Below are 25,632 nucleotides of genomic sequence, written 5' to 3' on the forward strand. Positions count from 1 at the left end.
GACCATTACATATCTTTTCCCACTGATACTTTCATTCTGCATTGGCCCCATTAAGTCAACATGCATTAGTTCCAACACACGAGAGGTGAGAAGTCTATTAATTGTGGGATGAGATGCCTTATGCTGTTTTCCAAGCTGACATGGACCACATACTCTCTCCTTGGAAACTTTCATGTCAGGAATTCCCTTTACAACCTTGAAGCTTCACCAATCTTTGGAGATCTCTCGTAGTTCAAGTGTCCCACCGTAGTGCCATAAGTCAGGTTTGTCCAAGAAGGTCCTGTTGCACACTATGGTATTGCATACAGCATAGCACTGGTCTACAGTTCTGTTTCCTGTTAAGACAACACACCCATCAGATGAAACTAAACATTGAGTTTTAGTGAAACTTACAGAGAGATTGCCGTCACACAATTGACCGATGCTGATGAGATTTGCTTTGAGTCCTCTCACATATAAGACATTAGTCAGTTGAGCTGCTCCATTCACATTTACATCACCTCTCCCAGCAATCTGTCCTTTGTTGCCATCCCCAAAAGTGACAGATCCCCCTTTTTCATCTTTGAAGTTAACTAGCAATTTCTTATTTCCAGTCATGTGACGCGAACATCCACTGTCGAAGTACCACTGACCTTCAACAAAGGCAGACAGAGATAGCTTTGCAACCAAACCAACATCAGGATTTGGTTTGGACTTTATTTTCCATTCTCGACGAGGTTTGCGTCCATGTGACTTATTTGGTGGAGGGAAACTATTTGGTCGATTGATCATGGCTTTCAAGTAGTTCTGCAATTTGTAACACTTAGGTCGAATGTGACCTCTCCTATTACAGAAATGACATGTAGGAATGAAATTGTCATTCTGTGGGAGGTTGTCAGCATCAGTCCTACTTCCTTCAAATTTGAGTTTGATGGGTCCAGTTGGAACCTGTCTCCTCTCAGATGAGTCAGATTCGTTAATGGTGATTGAGGTGTCAGGAGACCCATGTTCCTTCTTTGATGAATTGACATTGGAAGGTAAGGAATGCTCAACAGACAGGTCATTCCCTTGCTTATATAGCATCTTATATCCTAATGAAGTTCGATCACCATAGGGCTTCTGAAGCTGTAGGGTTTGATTGATAGCAGCAGTGCCTGGGGGAATGAACTGTAAAGCTTGCTTGGTTCGGATTAGATCAGCTGTGAGTTTGTAGATCTCATTCTCCTTTTCATCAAGAAGTCGGTTGAGATTTTTGACAGAGTCTTCTAACTTTCCTTTTTCAGTCTCCACTTGCTCTAGGGAGTTCTTTAGGGCACGAATCTGTTTAGTCATGTACTCCCATTGTGCAAACATTTCTTCATAAGCATGTTGACGACCTGTGCTGTCTGCTTCTGATGAGGTGGAGACTGCATCATCTTCAGATTCAACTGGATTACAGCTTTGGGCCATGAATGCAAGTACCTGCTTTTCTTCATCTGATCCTTCACTGGATGTGGAGTTCTTTTCCTCATCACTATCACTCCAAGTTGCTGCAAGGGCCTTTTTCTTTTTTAGTGTGTTGGCACACTCAGCCTGAATGTGACCATATCCATCACATTCTCTGCACTTAATCCCTCGCCCCTTTTGATCAGTTGAGGCTTGTCCTGGTTTGAAATTTACTCCTTTGTTTCTCTTGAGAAGATTTTCTTTGTCAGCTGGTGAATTTTTCCTGTAGTTCTTTTTCAAGAACTTTGCATAGTTTCTTGTTAACAGGGCAACAGTTTCATCTGTAATGCCATTTAAGTCTTCTAGAACAGGTTTCTTATTTTCTTGGTGAATAAGTGCAATGCCAACATCTGATTTTTCTTTCACCACCTCCTTTTGTTTCTTGGTTTTCTTCCACCTAGACAGTGATAGCTCATAGTTTTGTAATGACCCGATGAGTTCATCAAGATCGAGTTCCTCAATGTTTCTCATTTCTTCGATAGAGGTAACTTTGGACATGAATCTTCTGGGGAGGACACCAAGCACCTTTCGAACCAGTTTCGAGTTAGAGCAAGTTTTCCCCAGAGCATATGATTCATTAGAGATGTCACAAAGTTTTGCATGGAATTCAGCCACAGACTCATCCTCCTCCATGGTAAGATTTTCGAAAGCCTTTGCCAAGGCACGCAGCCTTGATTTCTTGACAGCATCAGTTCCCTCGTTCTTAATCTTTAGCTTCTCCCATGCTTCCTTAGCAATTTCACAATTGGCTATAACCTTCAACTGGTTAGTGGAGACAGCATTAAACAAGGCATGAAGAGCCTTTGAGTTGAAATTCGCTCTTTCCATTTCAACAGTGGTCCATTGACTCATGGGTTTGGGTATGACGATTTCATTCTCCATCATCGTTGGTTTCCACCACCCTTCTTCTATGGACATCCAAACTCTTTCATCAACAGCTCTAAAGAAAGCATGCATCTTGGTTTTCCAGTATGGATAATTGGCTCCTTCCAGCATAGGAGGTCTCGAGGTGGAGCCTCCTTCTCTAAACATTTCCATCCTGCACACAGAAGTGGTAAACAGACACACAAATGTTCTGTAGTTCTTTGAGAGAGAACTCAGAGGAGGTTAGTTGCGACAGAATCGATCGTTAAGGTTGATTCAAGAATCAACGATCAAGAATCATACAGTAGTAGGATCTAACACAAATTTTTATAAAATTTCAAGCTCTGATACCAATTGAAAGTGCAACTAGTAGATTTTAATGATTCAAGTTACCAAGTTGTACATCTTTAAATTGATAGATTTCAAGATATGAGTTATGAACATGAATTAAACTTTAAGCTGTAAATCAAACATCAATTTACAAGCTTCATCTGCACTGAGAACACATCTCAGCCGACTAGTGCTTGGGTTCCCCGAACCAGGGTAAATTCATTCACTATTTATCAAAGGTTCATATTACAATTTCCAATTCTCTCTAAAGGAATCAAATAAAACCTTTACAACAATTAGTAATGAATTACCAACGACAATCAAGAACACTGATTGTTAATGCACAATCCCTTGTGCAGCAACTGAGCTCCTCTTCAACATGTCTTCAATCTGAAATCCCTTCAGATCTGATGATGAAGATGACACTGAAATCCCTTCAGTTTGAACTCAACAATTCCAGATTCAGATCATTCCGCCATTGATGAACACTCTCAAGCTCCAAGATCTAACCTGTAATCACAACAACAAGAAACAAGATACGACTATCTCTCTAAAAACAACCGAAATAACTGTCTGAACGATTTAATGGATAACCACTTTACTAACAGAAACTGACTATATATATATCCACAAAATAAGTCCAGCTGGCACTAACTAACACTTAAATGAGACTCTCGTAAACAAACGTTAGTGCAGATATAATAGACTAAAAATCCAGATACGACTAGACATTGAACAGAACAAAAACTGTCACAAAATAATAACACTAACAGATATTACGGTAAATTCTAATATATCTAATCAAAGTTCAATATCAGTCCCTTTCGATGTATACTCCATACATTCGATACTGGTAAACTTTGCCAATGTCCTATAAAGGACATAACACTTTTCCAAGGTGTAAGAATACCTATCGCTGATTATAGCATGTCAGTCTAAATCAAGTGTTTTGACAAATCAGGTATTAAACTTTTGAACATACAATTAAGATTATGTTCCACTGTGCTGACAACACTATAATCATTAACAAATTCATATATTCTGGACTTAAATATAATTCATACATTATATATATAATCATGAAATAAATCATGTGAGCCATGCAACATAAAATGTTATTTCTGATCTTTATTAAGAAGTAAATCTGATTATATTGAAATTGCTTTTATTTAGGGCACAAAACCCAACAATGGCCTACTCCCCTTTTAGTTATATTAATTTTTGAGATAATAAAATGTAGATTACAGGCTAAAATTTTGTAATTTCTAACTATGACTCTCTTCAGCATTATAATGAAAATGTGTTTTGTAGGTGAGAAGTGTGAAAAAAGAGAGGATTCTATACCTTAGTGCTTTTGAGCGTGATTAGCTTTGTTCGAGTGTCTTCTTGAGCGGGCGTATCCTGCTCTTTATATAGTGGTAGGGCTTACAAGTTGTTACATAGAAATATCCCTAGAAAATAGGAAAGTTACATCGTATATTTGAAATATAAAATAGATAACTAATAATCCCTAAAGAATAGGGTTATTATTTGTTGATGAAGAATCCCTAAAATCATGGACATTTTGAACTGTTCTGAAGTTGTAGGAGTGCTGAGGATGATTTGGAAGGCATTGTGGGAAAAAACACAATTGTTGGAATGTCACTTGTATGCTTTGTCAGCCAGCCGTATTGGGAGGCTGCCTGGTACATGGAGGATGTCACCCATGGTCGGCCAACTAAAGGTCCGACCAGGACCCTACTATTGACTGTATATCTTGTTTGAGTCCACATTGCCATCCTGGAATCTTGAAGGATAGATAGTTGTTCGGCACTAACCTAAACGGTTAGTGTTGACATGTCTCCTTGTGATCTTGATATCTTTATGGTTGAGGACCTGAGGTAAACCCTGTTCAGATATTGATCTGTTGTTCTCCACGTGTCTTCTGCTTTTAGCAACGTGGAGGTGCCACAACAGGTAGGCAAAAATTGGGATAACAATAAGGGAACTAATATTTGATACTTTCAAAAATCTTAGATTCTATTATTGTATATCATGTTCCCATCCATTCATTTTATTAAGTTTCCAAATTAGAAGTTGTAAGAATCATCTTCTTTGAGAAAATTTAATGATCTACTAAAGAACCTAATGAATACAAACAACAGTTTATGAATACTCAAAATTTAGACTAATCTACTTGTGATCATCATTGTGATATAAATAACTGTTTTATGATAAATGGCACGTTAATAAAAGATATTAGTTGGTCCAGTCATGCATAATCAAATTATACACAGTACATTTACTAATTATCTATCCACATATGTGATATGGATAAAACTTATATGTCACTAAATTATAGTGCTTAGTAAATCATAATTGGTAATTCTATATTAAAGGTTCTATACTTTAGTACACTACCGACTTATTCTACTTATAAAGTATGATCCTAATTCTCTTATACTTCTTTACAAGATAATACTTTCTCTATATAAATATGGAACTTTTTTATATTATTAATTATATTTCCATAATAAACATATTCATTTATAATATATTTATATTTCATACTATATGCTCAACCAAACCAAACTGATCCAATAAATCATTAGATTGGATTGGATTGGACTGGTTCCACTCAATGGATGAATCCTTGTATTGAATTAAATTCATCTAATATTTTTCATTCAATATTTATTAGATCAGATCAGATCCATCTAATATAAATTAGATTGGTTAGAGCCATCCAATCCAATCCTTCAAAGAGTAAAACTTGATTTTTCATTTAAACCTATATGTCTTCTCTTCTATATATTTATAATTATTTCCCTCTCATTCTTTTATATGGCATATATATGTAATCAATTCTCTTTTTATTTACCTAATTTCTATCAACTGTTAATTCTTACTCAAATATATATATATACTAGGTTGATGTTACGTGCAATACATGTATAATTAGTTGTCTTTTTAATTAGGTTCAATTAGGTAATGTTAAAGTACAATACATGTATGTTTAATTTTTTTTAATTAGTTAATGTATTTTTTAAAATTTTTAAAATAGAGTTTGAGATTTTAGTCTTTAAGAAATTTTTTTAGTTATTGCTACATTAGTGTGTCATTTGAATTGTATTACATATATACGTATTTTTAAAATTTTTTTACTATATTCTTAACCAAAACTCACATAACCAAATTTGAATTTGTCTATATATAAGTTGGATTCATAAATTTGATATAAATATTTTTTCTTCGCAAACTTTACGAAAAATATGGTGTGTAAATCAGTTTACCATAACTAAAACAGAAAGCAATCAATTCCTTATTACAACCATTTCAATTTAAAATATAAAATAAATAATAATAAAATTAAAAATATGGTTAAAAATATTTATAATATTTTAAATTTAAAATTTTTATATAAAATATCTACATAGTTTTTCTTTTTATTTAAATTTAAAGTTAAACCAATAAATTTAAAAATAAGATTAAAAATATCAATAATATTTTAAGTATTTTAAAATTAAATTTAAATTTTTTTATATAAAATATCCATATAATTTTTACTTTTAAATATATATAATTGTTATACCTAAAATTCGACAGCCACTTCCATGAAGGACACGTGTCAGAATGAAGGTAACGTGAATCAATGCAATTGCTCTTATAGAATAACTCATTAATTACATAAGAGTCAAAGTATATTTGTAACCCGTTGGCTGTAAGGTCTTAGCGAGGAATCAATGTACAAACTGGCAGTTAGTGTATTATCGAAACACCATATGTCGCTAAATGCGAAGAGCAAGGCACCGAGAAAAGTGACACATATCAACCGTAAAAGTCGTTAGCTTGCAATAAACTAAGTGCAAAAGTCAGATCGGCTCAAAGAACTGTTGGAATTATTTTACCAGGATCTAGATTTACAAACAAGAATGTTTCATTAACATCCTAATATGAATTTCTAATACAATGAAATAAACACATATAAAGTTTAAGAAACCTTACATTGGGTGCAGCGGAATATAATGACTCCTTCCGTTCACATCTCTAGCCCTTGATTCCTTTCTGTAGCAGAACATTATCAAGATCTGAACCTGGATCTCTTTCTCTGAATCTTTGATGCAGAAACTCCTGAGATTGAGCCTAATCATAACAGGATTAAGATCATTTGATCTAGGATCAACTAGGCGATATTGACTTGAATAGATATTACGGTAAGTTTAATAAATCTAAGTCAAAGTTCAATATCTGTCCCTTCCGATGCATACTCCATGCATCCAACCTGAGCTTTACTTTAACCAATGCTCTGGAAAGAACATAGCACTTCTCCAAATGCAAGTAAACTCTGTTGTAGAATATCATATCAGTAAAACCCTGTGTCTGATAAATCAAGGAAACTTTATTCACATAGTCATGTTTACTTTCCAATGTGTTGACAGCACAATAAACAGGATCAAGTATGTGAAAAGGGTTTCAGATGAATTCATACATTACGTACATATAATCATGAAATAAATCATGTGAACCATGCAACATTAAATGCTATTTCTGATCTATATTAATAAGCAAATTTGATTATATTGAAATGAGTTTTATTTAGGGCATAAAACCCAACAAACTCCCACTTGCACTAATATAAAACAAAATGTGCATTTCTAAGAATCTCAACACCTTGATATATAAATCAAGTGTAGTAGTAGTAAACTCCTCGTAATAGGATCTGAAAGGTTGAATTAAACCCAACCTTTAGTCCACCATTACTCTTCCTTAATCACAAAATCATTGATAATGTGAAATTCCTCTCTATATGTCTACTCTCTTAGTGGATTCTATATTTTTGGCAACTACTTCTTGGTTATTCAGGAAGTAACACTAGCAGTTTAGGCAATTTGGAATGGAGCCAAAAATGTATAGAACTTTCCTTAGATTGAATAAGTACCTTTCCTGTAACTTTAACATTCAGTCCCTTCCTAGTAGACCTAGAGACTTCAGATAGGTTTTTACACTTCTCCAAAATCACTATTCCACCCCCAGAGTAATCACCATCTTATCAGAAAGATTTTCTAGCACAAAGGCAAATTTCGAAATCTGATGTGGTGTAGTCTAAGAGTTTTAAACACACCCTTATAGACTAACATATAGTTCCTCTTCTTTATCTTAAGATTTACTTGATTGTCTTCCAATGTTCTTCTCCTGGATTAATCTGATACCTACTCATTACTCCCACTCAACAGCAGGTGTCTGGTCTAAGGCATACTAAAGCATATCTGAGACCTCTCACTGTTGATATAAGAAATTCTTTCATGGGTTTATCTTTTCTTGAATAGTTGAGACTTTTCCTTAAATAAATAAAATCTATGCCTACAAGTCGAGAAGGTTCTATAGATTGCCATTAGAAAGAAAATGCTTCAGCATCTTACTAAAGTAAGTTGCTTGCATTAGAGTAAGTAATTCCCAGGTATACCATAAGCCATAGGTTTAGATAAACTCAAACCTATAATACTAGGAACAGGAAGTTTTGTTAAGTCCATTGAATAGACTTATAAACGAAAATTTCCTTTTATGTCCTTGTAATAGAAAGTTTAGGTTGCTCCATGTGAATGGATTAAACTATAGTTCTTTTGGCTTTCTTCTTAGTTTCTTATCTTGACAATCCATTACTTGTTTAAACTCACAATGGATTTTAATCACTAGTGTCTCCCAAGTCATAAGAAGGTGAGTTCCTAGAAACTCTCCCACTACGACAAGGTACTGTGAATTATGTCTAAGAAAACTAAATGGTATTTAACCTCTTTGGTTGTGACAAGACAACAGAGGCAGTGGGATCATCATATGTCAAATAAGATGATAGAACACTTTTGGAATCAAGAAATAAATATCTCCTTTATTTGCTACTTTATTTTCAGACTTAGTCATTTTCTTAGAAAAGTAGTATTTGTTTGAACAAACACTTTCTTATCTATTGACTATGGGATTGTCCACCCCTAATCACTTAGAATAGCTAACAAACCATGGTTAACAGTTCTAGCTTTTCTTAAGAATTCAATTAGGTCATCCATAAATCTAGTAATGATTTACATTAAGTATACAACCATTACATCATTCGGAAATTGTATTACCATAGAAGGATTTAGGCAACGACTAGTAACTAATCATCAATATGCAAATCGAAATTTCTGGGGAGGTAAGTTTGGATATAATTCAAAAATCAATTTAATGATCTTTGAACTGCATATCTACTAACTATTTCTCCACCCCTATCGGTTCGCAAGATCTTTAACCACTTACCTTAATGGTTTTAACCATTGCTAGAAATTTATTTTTTTGCATAAGGTATAATCTAGAGTGATCGTTTTAAGAATACAACGAAAAATGCATATCCACCCCTGAATGTACATCCATCTGCGAATGAGATGAACTACTTTCAATGGATATAGGCATATTAACTCTTTGCAGAGATTGATCTTGTCAAATCCACTATGATCAAGATACAAATGCCATAGATTAATAAAAAAGCGTGGTTGAGTCTTTTGATGACTTAGGTATAGTTACATCAAAGAATTCTTAGAATAGTGCAAGTGGATCCTGGTCACAGAATACCTAACTCATATTCCATACAGTTTGAATCCATTAATAGAAGATGGATATTAAACACTTGAGAAAGTGTAACTGTAATGTATTCTGGAATTAGAAATATAAGAAAATTTTTGTTTGGAATCTAAAATTAAAGTCAAAGACTTAAATTTATACCAAATATTATGAGTAATTCTATCTTGGACCACCACTACTAATTTAACTCTAAGTCAGATTTGCCCATAAAGTAGGTGATTTCTAAGATTGAGGATTTATATCAATTGGGAATAGAATTTCGGGATTATAATCATATGCGTCATTTAATTTCTTAAGAGAAAATATAGAATGACCTGAAATGATTTATAGACCATTCATCCAATGATATGTTATTGAGCTAATTCGAAATGAATAAGCTAAGAGGAATTAGGATAATTTCGTTTATAAATAAGAATCCAACGATGCTTCGATTAGCGAAAGTCAAAGTAATCTTATTTATATAATCTTCTTGTTTCATATTGTAAAAATGCTAGCCTAAGGTGTCATCAATTGATGAACAGCTAGATGTTGCGTTTACAATATTTATCTTTCGAGATCTTACACTATTATGTATGTCTAATGGTGAAAATCGATTAGGGATTTATCTCATTAGAAAAACAAACATGTTAGACCAACAATGAAGATTCGAAATTAAACTACAATTTAATAACAGAAAATAACATGGTTCAATATAAATTCATACACAATTCAGAAATTATTAAACATATAGCAAGTAGGAATGACAAGTGAAAATACTAAAACATACAATCCTAAATAATTTCCAAGGTTTTCAACAAATGGGTACAGTGTCCCGGTAGGCGAGAGTCAGAGTATCATTCATTGAATAGAGTTGTCAGCTCATCTAAAATAGAAACCATTCTAGCAACCTTTTATTCGATCAAAATAAGAATCCAACGTTGTCCCGGTAGGCAAGAGTCAAGGTTATTCTCATTTTATGAGCTTCCACCATTGTTTCATGTTTCATAAGTTTATCTCTAAGTAGTCACCGTAGGGGAGAGTCTAATAAAGACGAAAACTTACAAAACACTTATCAAATGAGATTTTACGGTGTTAAATGCGTTCAACGAATAACCATCCATAGGAGGACGAAGTCTAGCGTCTCGAGGTTATATTGAAAACATTTAACTTTTGTAAGACCAACAATGAAGATCGAATATCTTAATAATAATCAAGCTCATTATTTAAAGTGAGTTGTATTTTCTTTGATTCTCTTTATTTAATCTATTTATTTTAAATATATATATTTATTTAAAATTTCCAATTTAGAATGAAAAATTTTAAATATAAATTTTAATTTAATATTTATAAATTTTACTTAGATGGATATGAAAATAACATGAATTATTTCCATCTTAGTAATAATTTCCAATAAATATTTAGAAAAATATTCAATTTAAGTTGTTACAAAATTAATTTAAATTAATTTACAACTCAAATTTATTTTCTATAAATATATATTGCATTTCAGAAAATTAAAGTATTCAAGGACACAATTTTCGAAAATGCATGTTAAAATAAAAAATTAATCCTGGAAAAAATTATTATAATTTAATGTTGGCCCAAAATTAATTAATAAAATTAATTTACAACAAAAAATATAGTTTTCCTATTTAATTACATATATAAGAAAAATTTCAAATATTTAAGTATGATGATGAAAATCAACTTAAATATTAATTTTCTATTTAATTAAATACACTAGAAAAATACTTCAAGCAAAAAAGTCATCTATCTAGATTTTCCTTTGACTAATTAATTCAATTTCTAATAATATACTTTAATTCAGTTTATTTTAAATTAATCAATAAATGAAAAAAAAAATAATTGATTTAAGTTGATCCAAGAATTAATTAAAATAAATAATTAATTTACAACTTAATCTATTTTGTAAATAAAATTCGAAATTCCAGCACTAAAGAAATGCAATTTCAAAATTTGATTAATAAAATAAAGAAAAAAACATATTTTTAAAATTATTTAAATTTAGTTGAAAAAATAAATTTCAACTAAAAATAATTTTCTATTTAATTAAGTGTCATGAAAAAGAAATATTTAAGTATCATGATGAAAATCAACTTAGATATTTAATTTTCAAATTAATTAAATGTATTAAATTCAAGAAATAAATAATTAAGTGTAGAGAAGGCTTAATTATTAATCTCTAGTTTAATACTAGGAAAAATTATACTTAAAATAAATTGTACCAAAATTAATTATTTAAATAATTAATTTCACAATTTATAATATTTTCCTATTTAATATTAGAAATAATAAGTAGTCTAGAAATAACTATCTAGAAAATATCTTATTTGACTAAGTATCTTTTCCACAAAATTTGAAAAAATATCTAATTTAAGTTGTATTAGAAAAAATCTAGAACTTAAATATTTTCAAATTTAAATTTAATTAAATATCAAAAATTAAGTTGTAACCACTTAATTTAAAAATATTTCATTTTAAGTTAATATTCGAAAAGATATGAACTTAAAAAAAATATCTAAAATATTCCATTTTAAGTTAATATTCGAAAAGATATTAACTTAAAAAATATCTAAAGAATCTTAATAACCAATGCCTAAAATTCCTCAACTTAATTTTGATATTTGAAATTCAAAAGATATTCAGATTTAAGTTGATTAGTTGTAGATAACTAAATATCAACTTAAATAGGAATATTTAATGAAAAAATTAAATTAAGCTTCTGAAAGAATCTAGATGGTTATAATTCTATATTTAATTAAATACAAGAAAATACATATGGTTTAGCATAGAATAAAAATTCTTTAAACTATATTTTTCTTAAATTAATTTCAAAATAAATGAAATTAATTATGTTGCTAATCAATTTTATTAGGTTAAACTAGTGTAATTAACCTAGTACAGTTATTCAAATCAGGCAAATGGGCCTTCACAATTGGGGTGGTTCATATGAGGGGGTGCTGGGTTCAGTAGTCGTACCCACTACTATGGCTCCCAACTCTCACACAAGGCCCAAAAGAGAGGAATTTAACCTTAAAATGAGCAACTGTTATTAATTGACTAAGCCCAAAAACTAAATGGGCCTAAATAAAATCTATCAAGAACTATGATATTTTATTTAGCAACAACAACCTATATGCATCTATAATGAAATTAAACACATAGGCTGACACAGGCACACTTTGGATGGGTCCTATCATGTTGCTAGGTCATACACAGATGAAAGAAGATTGTAAATATACATGTTACAAATTATTAACTTGACCAAGGGAGCCATAAGTTAAAATCAGATCATTGGATCTGTCAACAAGCTAACCATGGCTATTTGCAATCAAGCATTAATAGGTTTTAAAAACTTACAAACAAGCTAAAACACATACTCCTGCAAGAATGTTAGCTGGATAGTTGGATGTAGGATTTATTTAATGAATATCTTTTTCAGATTTTAAATGTAATTTAAATAAATAAAATAACAAAATTTAAAAGTTAGCAAAATATCTTACATCTATTTAAAATTACATGATTATAGTTATCTTATTTTAAATTTAAATAAGGTCAAATTATTTAAAAAAAAAATTAATTTAAAAGTTTAAAATCTGACCTTAAATTTAAAAATAAGATAAGATATAATCAAATTTAAAAATAAGATAGATTATTAAGCAAAAAAGATAGATACTAACTATTTTTAAATTCAAATTACACTAATATCTTGAATTAAATTTAAAAAAAATTAAATTAATTCATAATGATAATTAGAATTGAATTAAGAATAGTAATATTATAAATACAGAACTACACAAAAAATCGGAAGTTAATTCCATGAAAAAGCATGAAAAAACGAAGAAAAACAAAAAATTGCGAGCTGTACGGACAGTTTTCGCGCGCGCATAAGAATTTCAGCACAACTCCGTTTTTTTCGAATCTTCAAAAAATCATAACTAATTCAAATTAAATCGAAATTGACTTCTGTAAAAATGTAACTTGCTTAATTTTTTTTCATACTATCCAATAAAAATAATTCCAGAAACAGATATTTAATTATTTTTAACGAAAATTCACAAACAAATCAATCATCAAATAACACTCAATACAACATGATACCATCCAAAAACAAACAAACAATAGTTTTAAAGTCCAAATTTCTTGCAAGTAAATCAATTACCATGGCTCTGAGGCCAGTTGTTGGAATTTATTTTACCAGGATCTTAGATCTACTCACAAGTATGTTGATTAACACCCTAAATATGAATTTTCTAAAACGATGAAATAAACACATATAAAGTTCAGGAAACCTTACATTGGGTGCAGCGGAATAATATGACTCCTTCCGTTCAGATATCTAGCCCTTAATTCCTTTCTGTAGCAAGCATTATCAATATCTGAACCTGGATCTCTTTCTCTGAATCTTTGATGCTAAAACTCCTTCTTGCTGAAAGTCTTTCTTCACGATCTTTCTCACTATGATTGAGGTATCACTTGTTGTGTGTGGGCACTACTCATACACTAAGAATTTCGAAATCTCAATGACGAAGAGAGAGAGAGAGTGGGTTCGGCCAAAGATAGGGAGAGAGAAGGCTCAGGTTTTTCTGAATCAGAAGTGTCAGAAGAAAAGTGTAATTTTCCTGAAGCCTTCACTATCTATTTATAGCATTGCACTAGGGTTAGGTTTGAATTATTTCGCATTAAAATAATGAAAATATCGCTTAAATTCCCTACAAAAGTGGCCGGCCCTATACAAGTGGATTTGGGCCTCACTTTTTGCAATTTTACAGTTTTATCTTTTCTGCATCTGGTTTTCTCAAAAACGCCAATTTTCTAATTCAACCATTTAAATGCCAATTCTAACTATTTAATAACTATAAATAATTATTAAATAATATTGTCATTTATCATATTTATTAATTGAACCATACAAAGTATCATAATTAACAAATATGCCCTTAACAACTCTTTCTTTACAATTTTGCCCTTACTTAGTGAAAATTTCACAAATAGACATAGTCTAGATTGAGAATTATAATTGATTAATCAAAACCAATTATATGAGTCTTACAAGCAATATTATCTCAACTAGTGCGGGGACCATAGGTCTATTTAACCGAGCTTCCAATAAGTAGATCAAGAATTTAGCACTAAAATTCACTAACTTATGAATTCATCGTTGAATCCACGCATAGAACTTAGAATTGCACTCTCAGTATATAAAATGCTCTATATGTTCCACCATATAGATGCATCATTAGTTATCCATTCTTATAATCCTAATTTGATCAATGATCCTCTATATGAATGATCTACACTGTAAAGGGATTAGATTAACGTTACACCCTACAATGTATTTTATCCTTAAAACACTTGACCCCGTATAAATGATATTTCAGCTTATGTGAAATGAGTACTCCACCATTTATGTTCGTTTGGTCAAGCTCGAAGGAGATCATCCTTTGCTTACTATTCGCCAGATAGAAGCTATAGATTCCATTTTATGCTAGCGCTCCCACTCAATTGCACTACCCTGTTTCTAAAATGTACGTATCACCCTGACCTAAAAGTACGCTTAACTAACAAGAACACGAATAGCCTTTCAAGATTGAGCCTAATCATAACAGGATTAAGAACATTTGATCTAGGATCAACTAGGCGATATTGACTTGAATAGATATTACGGTAAGTTTAATAAATCTAAGTCAAAGTTCAATATCGGTCCCTTCCGATGCATACTCCATGCATCCAACCTGAGCTTTACTTTAACCAATTCTCTAGAAAGAACATAGCACTTCTCCAAATGCAAGTAAACTCTGTTGTAGATTATCATATCAGTAAAACCCTATGTCTGATAAATCTAGGAAAGTTTATTCACATAGTCATGTTTACTTTCTAATGTGTTGACGGCACAATAAACAGGATCAAGTATGTGAAAAGGGTTTCAGATGAATTTATACATTATGTACATATAATCATGAAATAAATCATGTGAACCATGCAACATTAAATGTTATTTCTGACCTATATTAATAAGTAAATCTGATTATATTGAAATGAGTTTTATTTAGGGAATAAAACCCAACAGTTCCACCATTGTTTCATGTTTTATAAGTTTATCTCTAAGTAGTCACCGTAGGGGAGAGTCTAATAGAGAAGAAAACTTACAAAACACTTATCAAATGAGATCTTACGGTGTTAAATGCGTTCAACGAATAACCATCCATAGGGGGACGAAGTCTAGCGTCTCGAGGTTATATTGAAAACATTTAACTATTATAAGACCAACAATGGAGATCGAATATCTTAATAATAATAAAGCTCATTATTTAAAGAGAGTTGTATTTTCTTTGATTCTCATTATTCAATCTATTTATTTTCAATATATATTTATTTAATTAAAATTTCCAATTTAGAATGAAAAATTCTAAATATAAATTTTACTTAGATGGATATGAAAATAACATGAATTTCTTCCATCTTAGTAATAATTTCCAATAAATATTTAGAAAAATATTCAATTTAAGTTGTTACAAAATTAATTTAAATTAATTTACAACTCAAATTTAATTTTCTATAAATATATATTGTATTTCGAAAAATTAAAGTATTCAAGGATACAATTTTCGAAAATGCGTGTTAAAATAAAAAATAAATTCTGGAAAAATTATTCTAATTTAATGTTGGCCCAAAATTAATTAATAAAATTAATTTATAACAAAAAATATAATTTTCTTATTTAATTAAATATATAAGAAAATTTTCAAATATTTAAGTATGATGATGAAAATCAATTTAAATATTAATTTTCTATTTAATTAAATACACTAGAAAAATACTTGAAGCAAAAATATCACCTATCTAGATTTTTCTTTGAATAATTAATTCAATTTCTAATAATATATTTTAATTCATTTATTTTAAATTAATCAATTAATGAAAAATCATTCATTTAAGTTGGTCCAAAATTAAAATAAATAATTTACAACTTTAATCAACTTTTCAAATAAAATTCGAAATTCCAGCATTTGAGAAATGTAATTTTTAAATTTGATTAATAAAATAAAAAAAATATATTTTGAAAATTATTTAAATTTAGTTGAAAAAATAAATTTCAACTAAAAATAATTTTCTATTTAATTAAGTGTCATGAAAAAAATATTTAAGTATCAAGATGAAAATCAACTTAGATATTTAATTTTCAAATTAATTAAATGTATTAAATTCAAGAAATAAATAATTAAGTGTAGAGAAGACTTAATTATTAATCTCTAGTTTAATACTAGGAAAAATATACTTAAAATAAATTGTACCAAAATTAATTGTATAAATAATTAATTTCACAATCTATAATATTTTCCTATTTAATATTAGAAATAATAAGTAGTCTAGAAATAACTATCTAGAAAATATCTTATTTGACTACGTATCTTTTCCACAAAATTTGAAAAAAAATATCTAATTTAGTGTGTATTAGAAAAAATCTAGAACCTAAATATTTTTCAAATTTAAATTTAATTAAATATGAAAAATTAAGTTGTAACCACTTAATTTGAAAATATTCCATTTTAAGTTAATATTCGAAAAGATATTAACTTAAAAAATATCTAAAGAATCTTAATAACCAATGCCTAAAATTCATCAACTTAAGTTTGAAATTTTAAATCCAAAAGATATTCAGATTTAAGCTGGTATGTTATAGATAACTAAATGTCAACTTAAATAGGAATATTTAATGAAAAATTTAAATTAAGCTTCAGAAAGAATTTAGATGGTTATAATTCTATATTTAATTAAATACAAGAAAATGCATATAGTTTAGCTTAGTAAATTGTACCAAAATTAATTATTTAAATAATTAATTTCACAATTTATAATATTTTCCTATTTAATATTAGAAATAATAAGTAGTCTAGAAATAACTATCTAGAAAATATCTTATTTGACTAAGTATCTTTTCCACAAAATTTGAAAAAATATCTAATTTAAGTTGTATTAGAAAAAATCTAGAACTTAAATATTTTCAAATTTAAATTTAATTAAATATCAAAAATTAAGTTGTAACCACTTAATTTAAAAATATTTCATTTTAAGTTAATATTCGAAAAGATATGAACTTAAAAAAAATATCTAAAATATTCCATTTTAAGTTAATATTCGAAAAGATATTAACTTAAAAAATATCTAAAGAATCTTAATAACCAATGCCTAAAATTCCTCAACTTAATTTTGATATTTGAAATTCAAAAGATATTCAGATTTAAGTTGATTAGTTGTAGATAACTAAATATCAACTTAAATAGGAATATTTAATGAAAAAATTAAATTAAGCTTCTGAAAGAATCTAGATGGTTATAATTCTATATTTAATTAAATACAAGAAAATACATATGGTTTAGCATAGAATAAAAATTCTTTAAACTATATTTTTCTTAAATTAATTTCAAAATAAATGAAATTAATTATGTTGCTAATCAATTTTATTAGGTTAAACTAGTGTAATTAACCTAGTACAGTTATTCAAATCAGGCAAATGGGCCTTCACAATTGGGGTGGTTCATATGAGGGGGTGCTGGGTTCAGTATGTCGTACCCACTACTATGGCTCCCAACTCTCACACAAGGCCCAAAAGAGAGGAATTTAACCTTAAAATGAGCAACTGTTATTAATTGACTAAGCCCAAAAACTAAATGGGCCTAAATAAAATCTATCAAGAACTATGATATTTTATTTAGCAACAACAACCTATATGCATCTATAATGAAATTAAACACATAGGCTGACACAGGCACACTTTGGATGGGTCCTATCATGTTGCTAGGTCATACACAGATGAAAGAAGATTGTAAATATACATGTTACAAATTATTAACTTGACCAAGGGAGCCATAAGTTAAAATCAGATCATTGGATCTGTCAACAAGCTAACCATGGCTATTTGCAATCAAGCATTAATAGGTTTTAAAAACTTACAAACAAGCTAAAACACATACTCCTGCAAGAATGTTAGCTGGATAGTTGGATGTAGGATTTATTTAATGAATATCTTTTTCAGATTTTAAATGTAATTTAAATAAATAAAATAACAAAATTTAAAAGTTAGCAAAATATCTTACATCTATTTAAAATTACATGATTATAGTTATCTTATTTTAAATTTAAATAAGGTCAAATTATTTAAAAAAAAAATTAATTTAAAAGTTTAAAATCTGACCTTAAATTTAAAAATAAGATAAGATATAATCAAATTTAAAAATAAGATAGATTATTAAGCAAAAAAGATAGATACTAACTATTTTTAAATTCAAATTACACTAATATCTTGAATTAAATTTAAAAAAAATTAAATTAATTCATAATGATAATTAGAATTGAATTAAGAATAGTAATATTATAAATACAGAACTACACAAAAAATCGGAAGTTAATTCCATGAAAAAGCATGAAAAAACGAAGAAAAACAAAAAATTGCGAGCTGTACGGACAGTTTTCGCGCGCGCATAAGAATTTCAGCACAACTCCGTTTTTTTCGAATCTTCAAAAAATCATAACTAATTCAAATTAAATCGAAATTGACTTCTGTAAAAATGTAACTTGCTTAATTTTTTTTCATACTATCCAATAAAAATAATTCCAGAAACAGATATTTAATTATTTTTAACGAAAATTCACAAACAAATCAATCATCAAATAACACTCAATACAACATGATACCATCCAAAAACAAACAAACAATAGTTTTAAAGTCCAAATTTCTTGCAAGTAAATCAATTACCATGGCTCTGAGGCCAGTTGTTGGAATTTATTTTACCAGGATCTTAGATCTACTCACAAGTATGTTGATTAACACCCTAAATATGAATTTTCTAAAACGATGAAATAAACACATATAAAGTTCAGGAAACCTTACATTGGGTGCAGCGGAATAATATGACTCCTTCCGTTCAGATATCTAGCCCTTAATTCCTTTCTGTAGCAAAGCATTATCAATATCTGAACCTGGATCTCTTTCTCTGAATCTTTGATGCTAAAACTCCTTCTTGCTGAAAGTCTTTCTTCACGATCTTTCTCACTATGATTGAGGTATCACTTGTTGTGTGTGGGCACTACTCATACACTAAGAATTTCGAAATCTCAATGACGAAGAGAGAGAGAGAGTGGGTTCGGCCAAAGATAGGGAGAGAGAAGGCTCAGGTTTTTCTGAATCAGAAGTGTCAGAAGAAAAGTGTAATTTTCCTGAAGCCTTCACTATCTATTTATAGCATTGCACTAGGGTTAGGTTTGAATTATTTCGCATTAAAATAATGAAAATATCAGTTTAAATTCCCTACAAAAGTGGCCGGCCCTATACAAGTGGATTTGGGCCTCACTTTTTGCAATTTTACAGTTTTATCTTTTCTGCATCTGGTTTTCTCAAAAACGCCAATTTTCTAATTCAACCATTTAAATGCCAATTCTAACTATTTAATAACTATAAATAATTATTAAATAATATTGTCATTTATCATATTTATTAATTGAACCATACAAAGTATCATAATTAACAAATATGCCCTTAACAACTCTTTCTTTACAATTTTGCCCTTACTTAGTGAAAATTTCACAAATAGACATAGTCTAGATTGAGAATTATAATTGATTAATCAAAACCAATTATATGAGTCTTACAAGCAATATTATCTCAACTAGTGCGGGGACCATAGGTCTATTTAACCGAGCTTCCAATAAGTAGATCAAGAATTTAGCACTAAAATTCACTAACTTATGAATTCATCGTTGAATCCACGCATAGAACTTAGAATTGCACTCTCAGTATATAAAATGCTCTATATGTTCCACCATATAGATGCATCATTAGTTATCCATTCTTATAATCCTAATTTGATCAATGATCCTCTATATGAATGATCTACACTGTAAAGGGATTAGATTAACGTTACACCCTACAATGTATTTTATCCTTAAAACACTTGACCCCGTATAAATGATATTTCAGCTTATGTGAAATGAGTACTCCACCATTTATGTTCGTTTGGTCAAGCTCGAAGGAGATCATCCTTTGCTTACTATTCGCCAGATAGAAGCTATAGATTCCATTTTATGCTAGCGCTCCCACTCAATTGCACTACCCTGTTTCTAAAATGTACGTATCACCCTGACCTAAAAGTACGCTTAACTAACAAGAACACGAATAGCCTTTCAAGATTGAGCCTACTCATAACAGGATTAAGAACATTTGATCTAGGATCAACTAGGCGATATTGACTTGAATAGATATTACGGTAAGTTTAATAAATCTAAGTCAAAGTTCAATATCGGTCCCTTCCGATGCATACTCCATGCATCCAACCTGAGCTTTACTTTAACCAATTCTCTAGAAAGAACATAGCACTTCTCCAAATGCAAGTAAACTCTGTTGTAGATTATCATATCAGTAAAACCCTATGTCTGATAAATCTAGGAAAGTTTATTCACATAGTCATGTTTACTTTCTAATGTGTTGACGGCACAATAAACAGGATCAAGTATGTGAAAAGGGTTTCAGATGAATTTATACATTATGTACATATAATCATGAAATAAATCATGTGAACCATGCAACATTAAATGTTATTTCTGACCTATATTAATAAGTAAATCTGATTATATTGAAATGAGTTTTATTTAGGGAATAAAACCCAACAGTTCCACCATTGTTTCATGTTTTATAAGTTTATCTCTAAGTAGTCACCGTAGGGGAGAGTCTAATAGAGAAGAAAACTTACAAAACACTTATCAAATGAGATCTTACGGTGTTAAATGCGTTCAACGAATAACCATCCATAGGGGGACGAAGTCTAGCGTCTCGAGGTTATATTGAAAACATTTAACTATTATAAGACCAACAATGGAGATCGAATATCTTAATAATAATAAAGCTCATTATTTAAAGAGAGTTGTATTTTCTTTGATTCTCATTATTCAATCTATTTATTTTCAATATATATTTATTTAATTAAAATTTCCAATTTAGAATGAAAAATTCTAAATATAAATTTTACTTAGATGGATATGAAAATAACATGAATTTCTTCCATCTTAGTAATAATTTCCAATAAATATTTAGAAAAATATTCAATTTAAGTTGTTACAAAATTAATTTAAATTAATTTACAACTCAAATTTAATTTTCTATAAATATATATTGTATTTCGAAAAATTAAAGTATTCAAGGATACAATTTTCGAAAATGCGTGTTAAAATAAAAAATAAATTCTGGAAAAATTATTCTAATTTAATGTTGGCCCAAAATTAATTAATAAAATTAATTTATAACAAAAAATATAATTTTCTTATTTAATTAAATATATAAGAAAATTTTCAAATATTTAAGTATGATGATGAAAATCAATTTAAATATTAATTTTCTATTTAATTAAATACACTAGAAAAATACTTGAAGCAAAAATATCACCTATCTAGATTTTTCTTTGAATAATTAATTCAATTTCTAATAATATATTTTAATTCATTTATTTTAAATTAATCAATTAATGAAAAATCATTCATTTAAGTTGGTCCAAAATTAAAATAAATAATTTACAACTTTAATCAACTTTTCAAATAAAATTCGAAATTCCAGCATTTGAGAAATGTAATTTTTAAATTTGATTAATAAAATAAAAAAAATATATTTTGAAAATTATTTAAATTTAGTTGAAAAAATAAATTTCAACTAAAAATAATTTTCTATTTAATTAAGTGTCATGAAAAAAATATTTAAGTATCAAGATGAAAATCAACTTAGATATTTAATTTTCAAATTAATTAAATGTATTAAATTCAAGAAATAAATAATTAAGTGTAGAGAAGACTTAATTATTAATCTCTAGTTTAATACTAGGAAAAATATACTTAAAATAAATTGTACCAAAATTAATTGTATAAATAATTAATTTCACAATCTATAATATTTTCCTATTTAATATTAGAAATAATAAGTAGTCTAGAAATAACTATCTAGAAAATATCTTATTTGACTACGTATCTTTTCCACAAAATTTGAAAAAAAATATCTAATTTAGTGTGTATTAGAAAAAATCTAGAACCTAAATATTTTTCAAATTTAAATTTAATTAAATATGAAAAATTAAGTTGTAACCACTTAATTTGAAAATATTCCATTTTAAGTTAATATTCGAAAAGATATTAACTTAAAAAATATCTAAAGAATCTTAATAACCAATGCCTAAAATTCATCAACTTAAGTTTGAAATTTTAAATCCAAAAGATATTCAGATTTAAGCTGGTATGTTATAGATAACTAAATGTCAACTTAAATAGGAATATTTAATGAAAAATTTAAATTAAGCTTCAGAAAGAATTTAGATGGTTATAATTCTATATTTAATTAAATACAAGAAAATGCATATAGTTTAGCTTAGAATAAAAAATTCTTTAAACTATAATTTTCTTAAATTAATTTCAAAATAAATGAAATTAATTATGTTGCTAATCAATTTTATTAGGTTAAACTAGTTTAATTAACCTAGTACATTTATTCAAATCAGGCAAATGGGCCTTCACAATTGGGGTGGTTCATGTGAGGGGGTGCTGGGTTCAGTATATCGTACCCACTACTATGGCTCCCAACTCTCACACAAGGCCCAAAAGAGAGGAATTTAACCTTAAAATGAACAACTGTTATTAATTGAATAGGCCCAAAAACTAAATGGGCCTAAATAAAATCTATCAAGAACTATGATATTTTATTTAGCAACAACAACCTATATGCATCTATAATGAAATTAAACACATAGGCTGACACAGGCACACTTTGGATGGGTCATATCATGTTGCTAGGTCATACACAGATGAAAGAAGATTGTAAATATAGTTGTTACAAATTATTTCCTTGACCAAGGGAGCCATCAGATCATTAGATCTGGCAAAAAGTTAACCATGGCTATTTGCAATCAAGCAATAATAGGTTTTGAAAACTTACAAACAAGCTAAAACACATACTCCTGCAACAAGGTTAGCTGGATAGTTGGATGTAGGATTTATTTAATTTAAATAAATAATTTTAAAAAAGTAATAATTAATTAAATAAACAAAAATTATTTTCGAAAATTTTAAAAAATTTCGAAATTTTAAAAAATATTTAAAATTAAACATACAATTTTGAAAAATTAGGTTTCAACCAACCTAAATATCATTTCAAAATTTGCTAACTACTTTTAAAAATTTAATGTTATTTTATAAATAAAAATTAAATAAAAAATAAAAAAAATTAAATGAATATCTTTTTTAGATTTTAAATGTAATTTAAATAAATAAAATAACAAAATTTAAAAGTTAGTAAAATATCTTACTTCTATTTAAAATTACATGATTATAGTTATCTTATTTTAAATTTAAATAAGGTCAAATTATTTTAAAAAAAAAGATTTAATTTAAAAAATTTAATATTTCACCTTAAATTTAAAAATAAGATAAGATATAATCAAATTTAAAAATAAGATAGATAATTAAGCAAAAAAGATAGATATTTACTATTTTTCAAATTCAAATTACACTAATATCATGAATTAAATTTAAAAAATATTAATTAATTTATTTATGATAATTAGAATTGAATTAGGAATAGTAAATGTATAAATACAGAACTACACAAAAAATCTGAAGTTAATTCCATGAAAAAGCATGAAAAAATAAAGAAAAACGAAAAAATTGCGAGCTGTACGGACAGTATGCACAGTATGCACAGTATGCTAAGCATACTTTCCATGGGCGCGCAAGGGGCGGCATGGGCGTGGTTTCTCGGCGCAGGGGGCTGCTAGCAGCCGCTCCGCGCGCGCACGAGGTGTAGCGACACAACCCGATTTTTTTGAAACTTCAAAAAATCGTAACTAATTACAATTAAATCGAAATTGAGTTCTGTAAAAAAGTAACTTGCTTAATTTTTTCCATACTATCCAATAAAAATAATTCCAGAAACATATATTCAATTATTTTTCACGAAAAATTCACAAACATCAATCAATCATCAAATAACACTCAATACAACATGATACCATCCAAAACATCAAACAATCGTTTTAAAGTGCAAATTTCTTGCAAGCAAATCAATTACCATGGCTCTGATACTAGTTGTTGGAAATTATTTTACCAGGATCTTAGATCTACTCACAAGTATGTTGTTTAACACCCTAAATATGAACTTTCTAAAACGATGAAATAAACACATATAAAGTTTAGTAAACCTTACATTGGGTGCAATGGAATATAATGACTCCTTCCGTTCAGATATCTAGCCCTTGATTCCTTTCTGTAGCAGAGCATTATCAATATCTGAACCTGGATCTCTTTCTCTAATTCTTTAGTGTTGAAACTCCTTCTTGCTGAAAGTCTTTCTTCACGATCTTCCTCACTATGATTGAGGTATCACTTGCTGTGTGTGGGCACTACTCTCACACTAAGAATTTCGAAATTTCAATGAACAAGTGAGAGAAGAAGTGGCGGCTAAATATAGGGAGAGAGAGAGAGAGGCTAAGTTTTTCTGAATCAGAAGTGTAATTTTCATGAAGCCTTCACTATCTATTTATAGCATTCCACTAGGGTTAGGTTTGAATTATTTGGCATTAAAATAATGAAAATATCAGTTTAAATTCCCTACAAAAGTGGCCGGCCATGCATAGTGGATTTGGGCCTCACTTTTTGCAATTTTGCAGTTTTATCTTTTCTGCATCTGATTTTCTCAAAAACGCCAATTTTCAAAGTCAACCATTTAAATGCCAATTCTAACTATGTAATAACTATAAATAATTATTAAATAATATTTTCATTTATCATATTTATTAATTGAACCATACAAAGCATCATAATTAACAAATATGCCCCTAAAACTCTTTCTTTACAATTTCGCCCTTACTTAGTGAAAAATTCACAAATAGAGATAGTCTAAATTTAGAATTATAATTGATTAATCAAAACCAATTATATGAGTCTTACAAGCAATATTATCTCAACTAGTGCGGGGACCATGGGTCTATATAACCGAGCTTCCAATAAGTAGATCAAGAATTTATTACTAAAATTCACTAACTCATTAATTCTTCGTTGAATCCACGCTAGAACTTAGAATTGCACTCTCAGTATATAGAATGCTCTATATGTTCTACCATCTAGACACATCATTAGTTATCCATTGTTATAATCCAAATTTGATCGATGATCCTCTATATGAATGATCTACATTGTAAAGGGATTAGATTACCGTTACACCCTACAATGTATTTAATCCTTCAAACATTTAACCACGTATAAATGATATTTCAGCTTATGTGAAATGTGATCTCCACCATTTATTTTCGTTTGGTCAAGCTCAAAGGAGATCATCCTTTACTTACTATTCGCCAGATA

At 28.9% G+C, this 25,632-nt stretch overlaps 1 protein-coding gene across 1 annotated transcript; it reads right to left on the reverse strand.

Moving 5' to 3' along the window:
• Positions 1–204: 204 nt before the first annotated feature.
• LOC133039720 (uncharacterized) lies at positions 205–2,502 on the reverse strand. Its single transcript, XM_061118646.1, has one exon. The coding sequence runs from the start codon at positions 2,500–2,502 to the stop codon at positions 205–207; it is 2,298 nt and encodes a 765-aa protein (XP_060974629.1).
• Between the last annotated feature and the right edge of the window lie 23,130 nt (positions 2,503–25,632).

This window comes from Cannabis sativa, chromosome 7 (assembly GCF_029168945.1).
Source record: "Cannabis sativa cultivar Pink pepper isolate KNU-18-1 chromosome 7, ASM2916894v1, whole genome shotgun sequence".
Lineage (NCBI taxonomy): Eukaryota > Viridiplantae > Streptophyta > Magnoliopsida > Rosales > Cannabaceae > Cannabis > Cannabis sativa.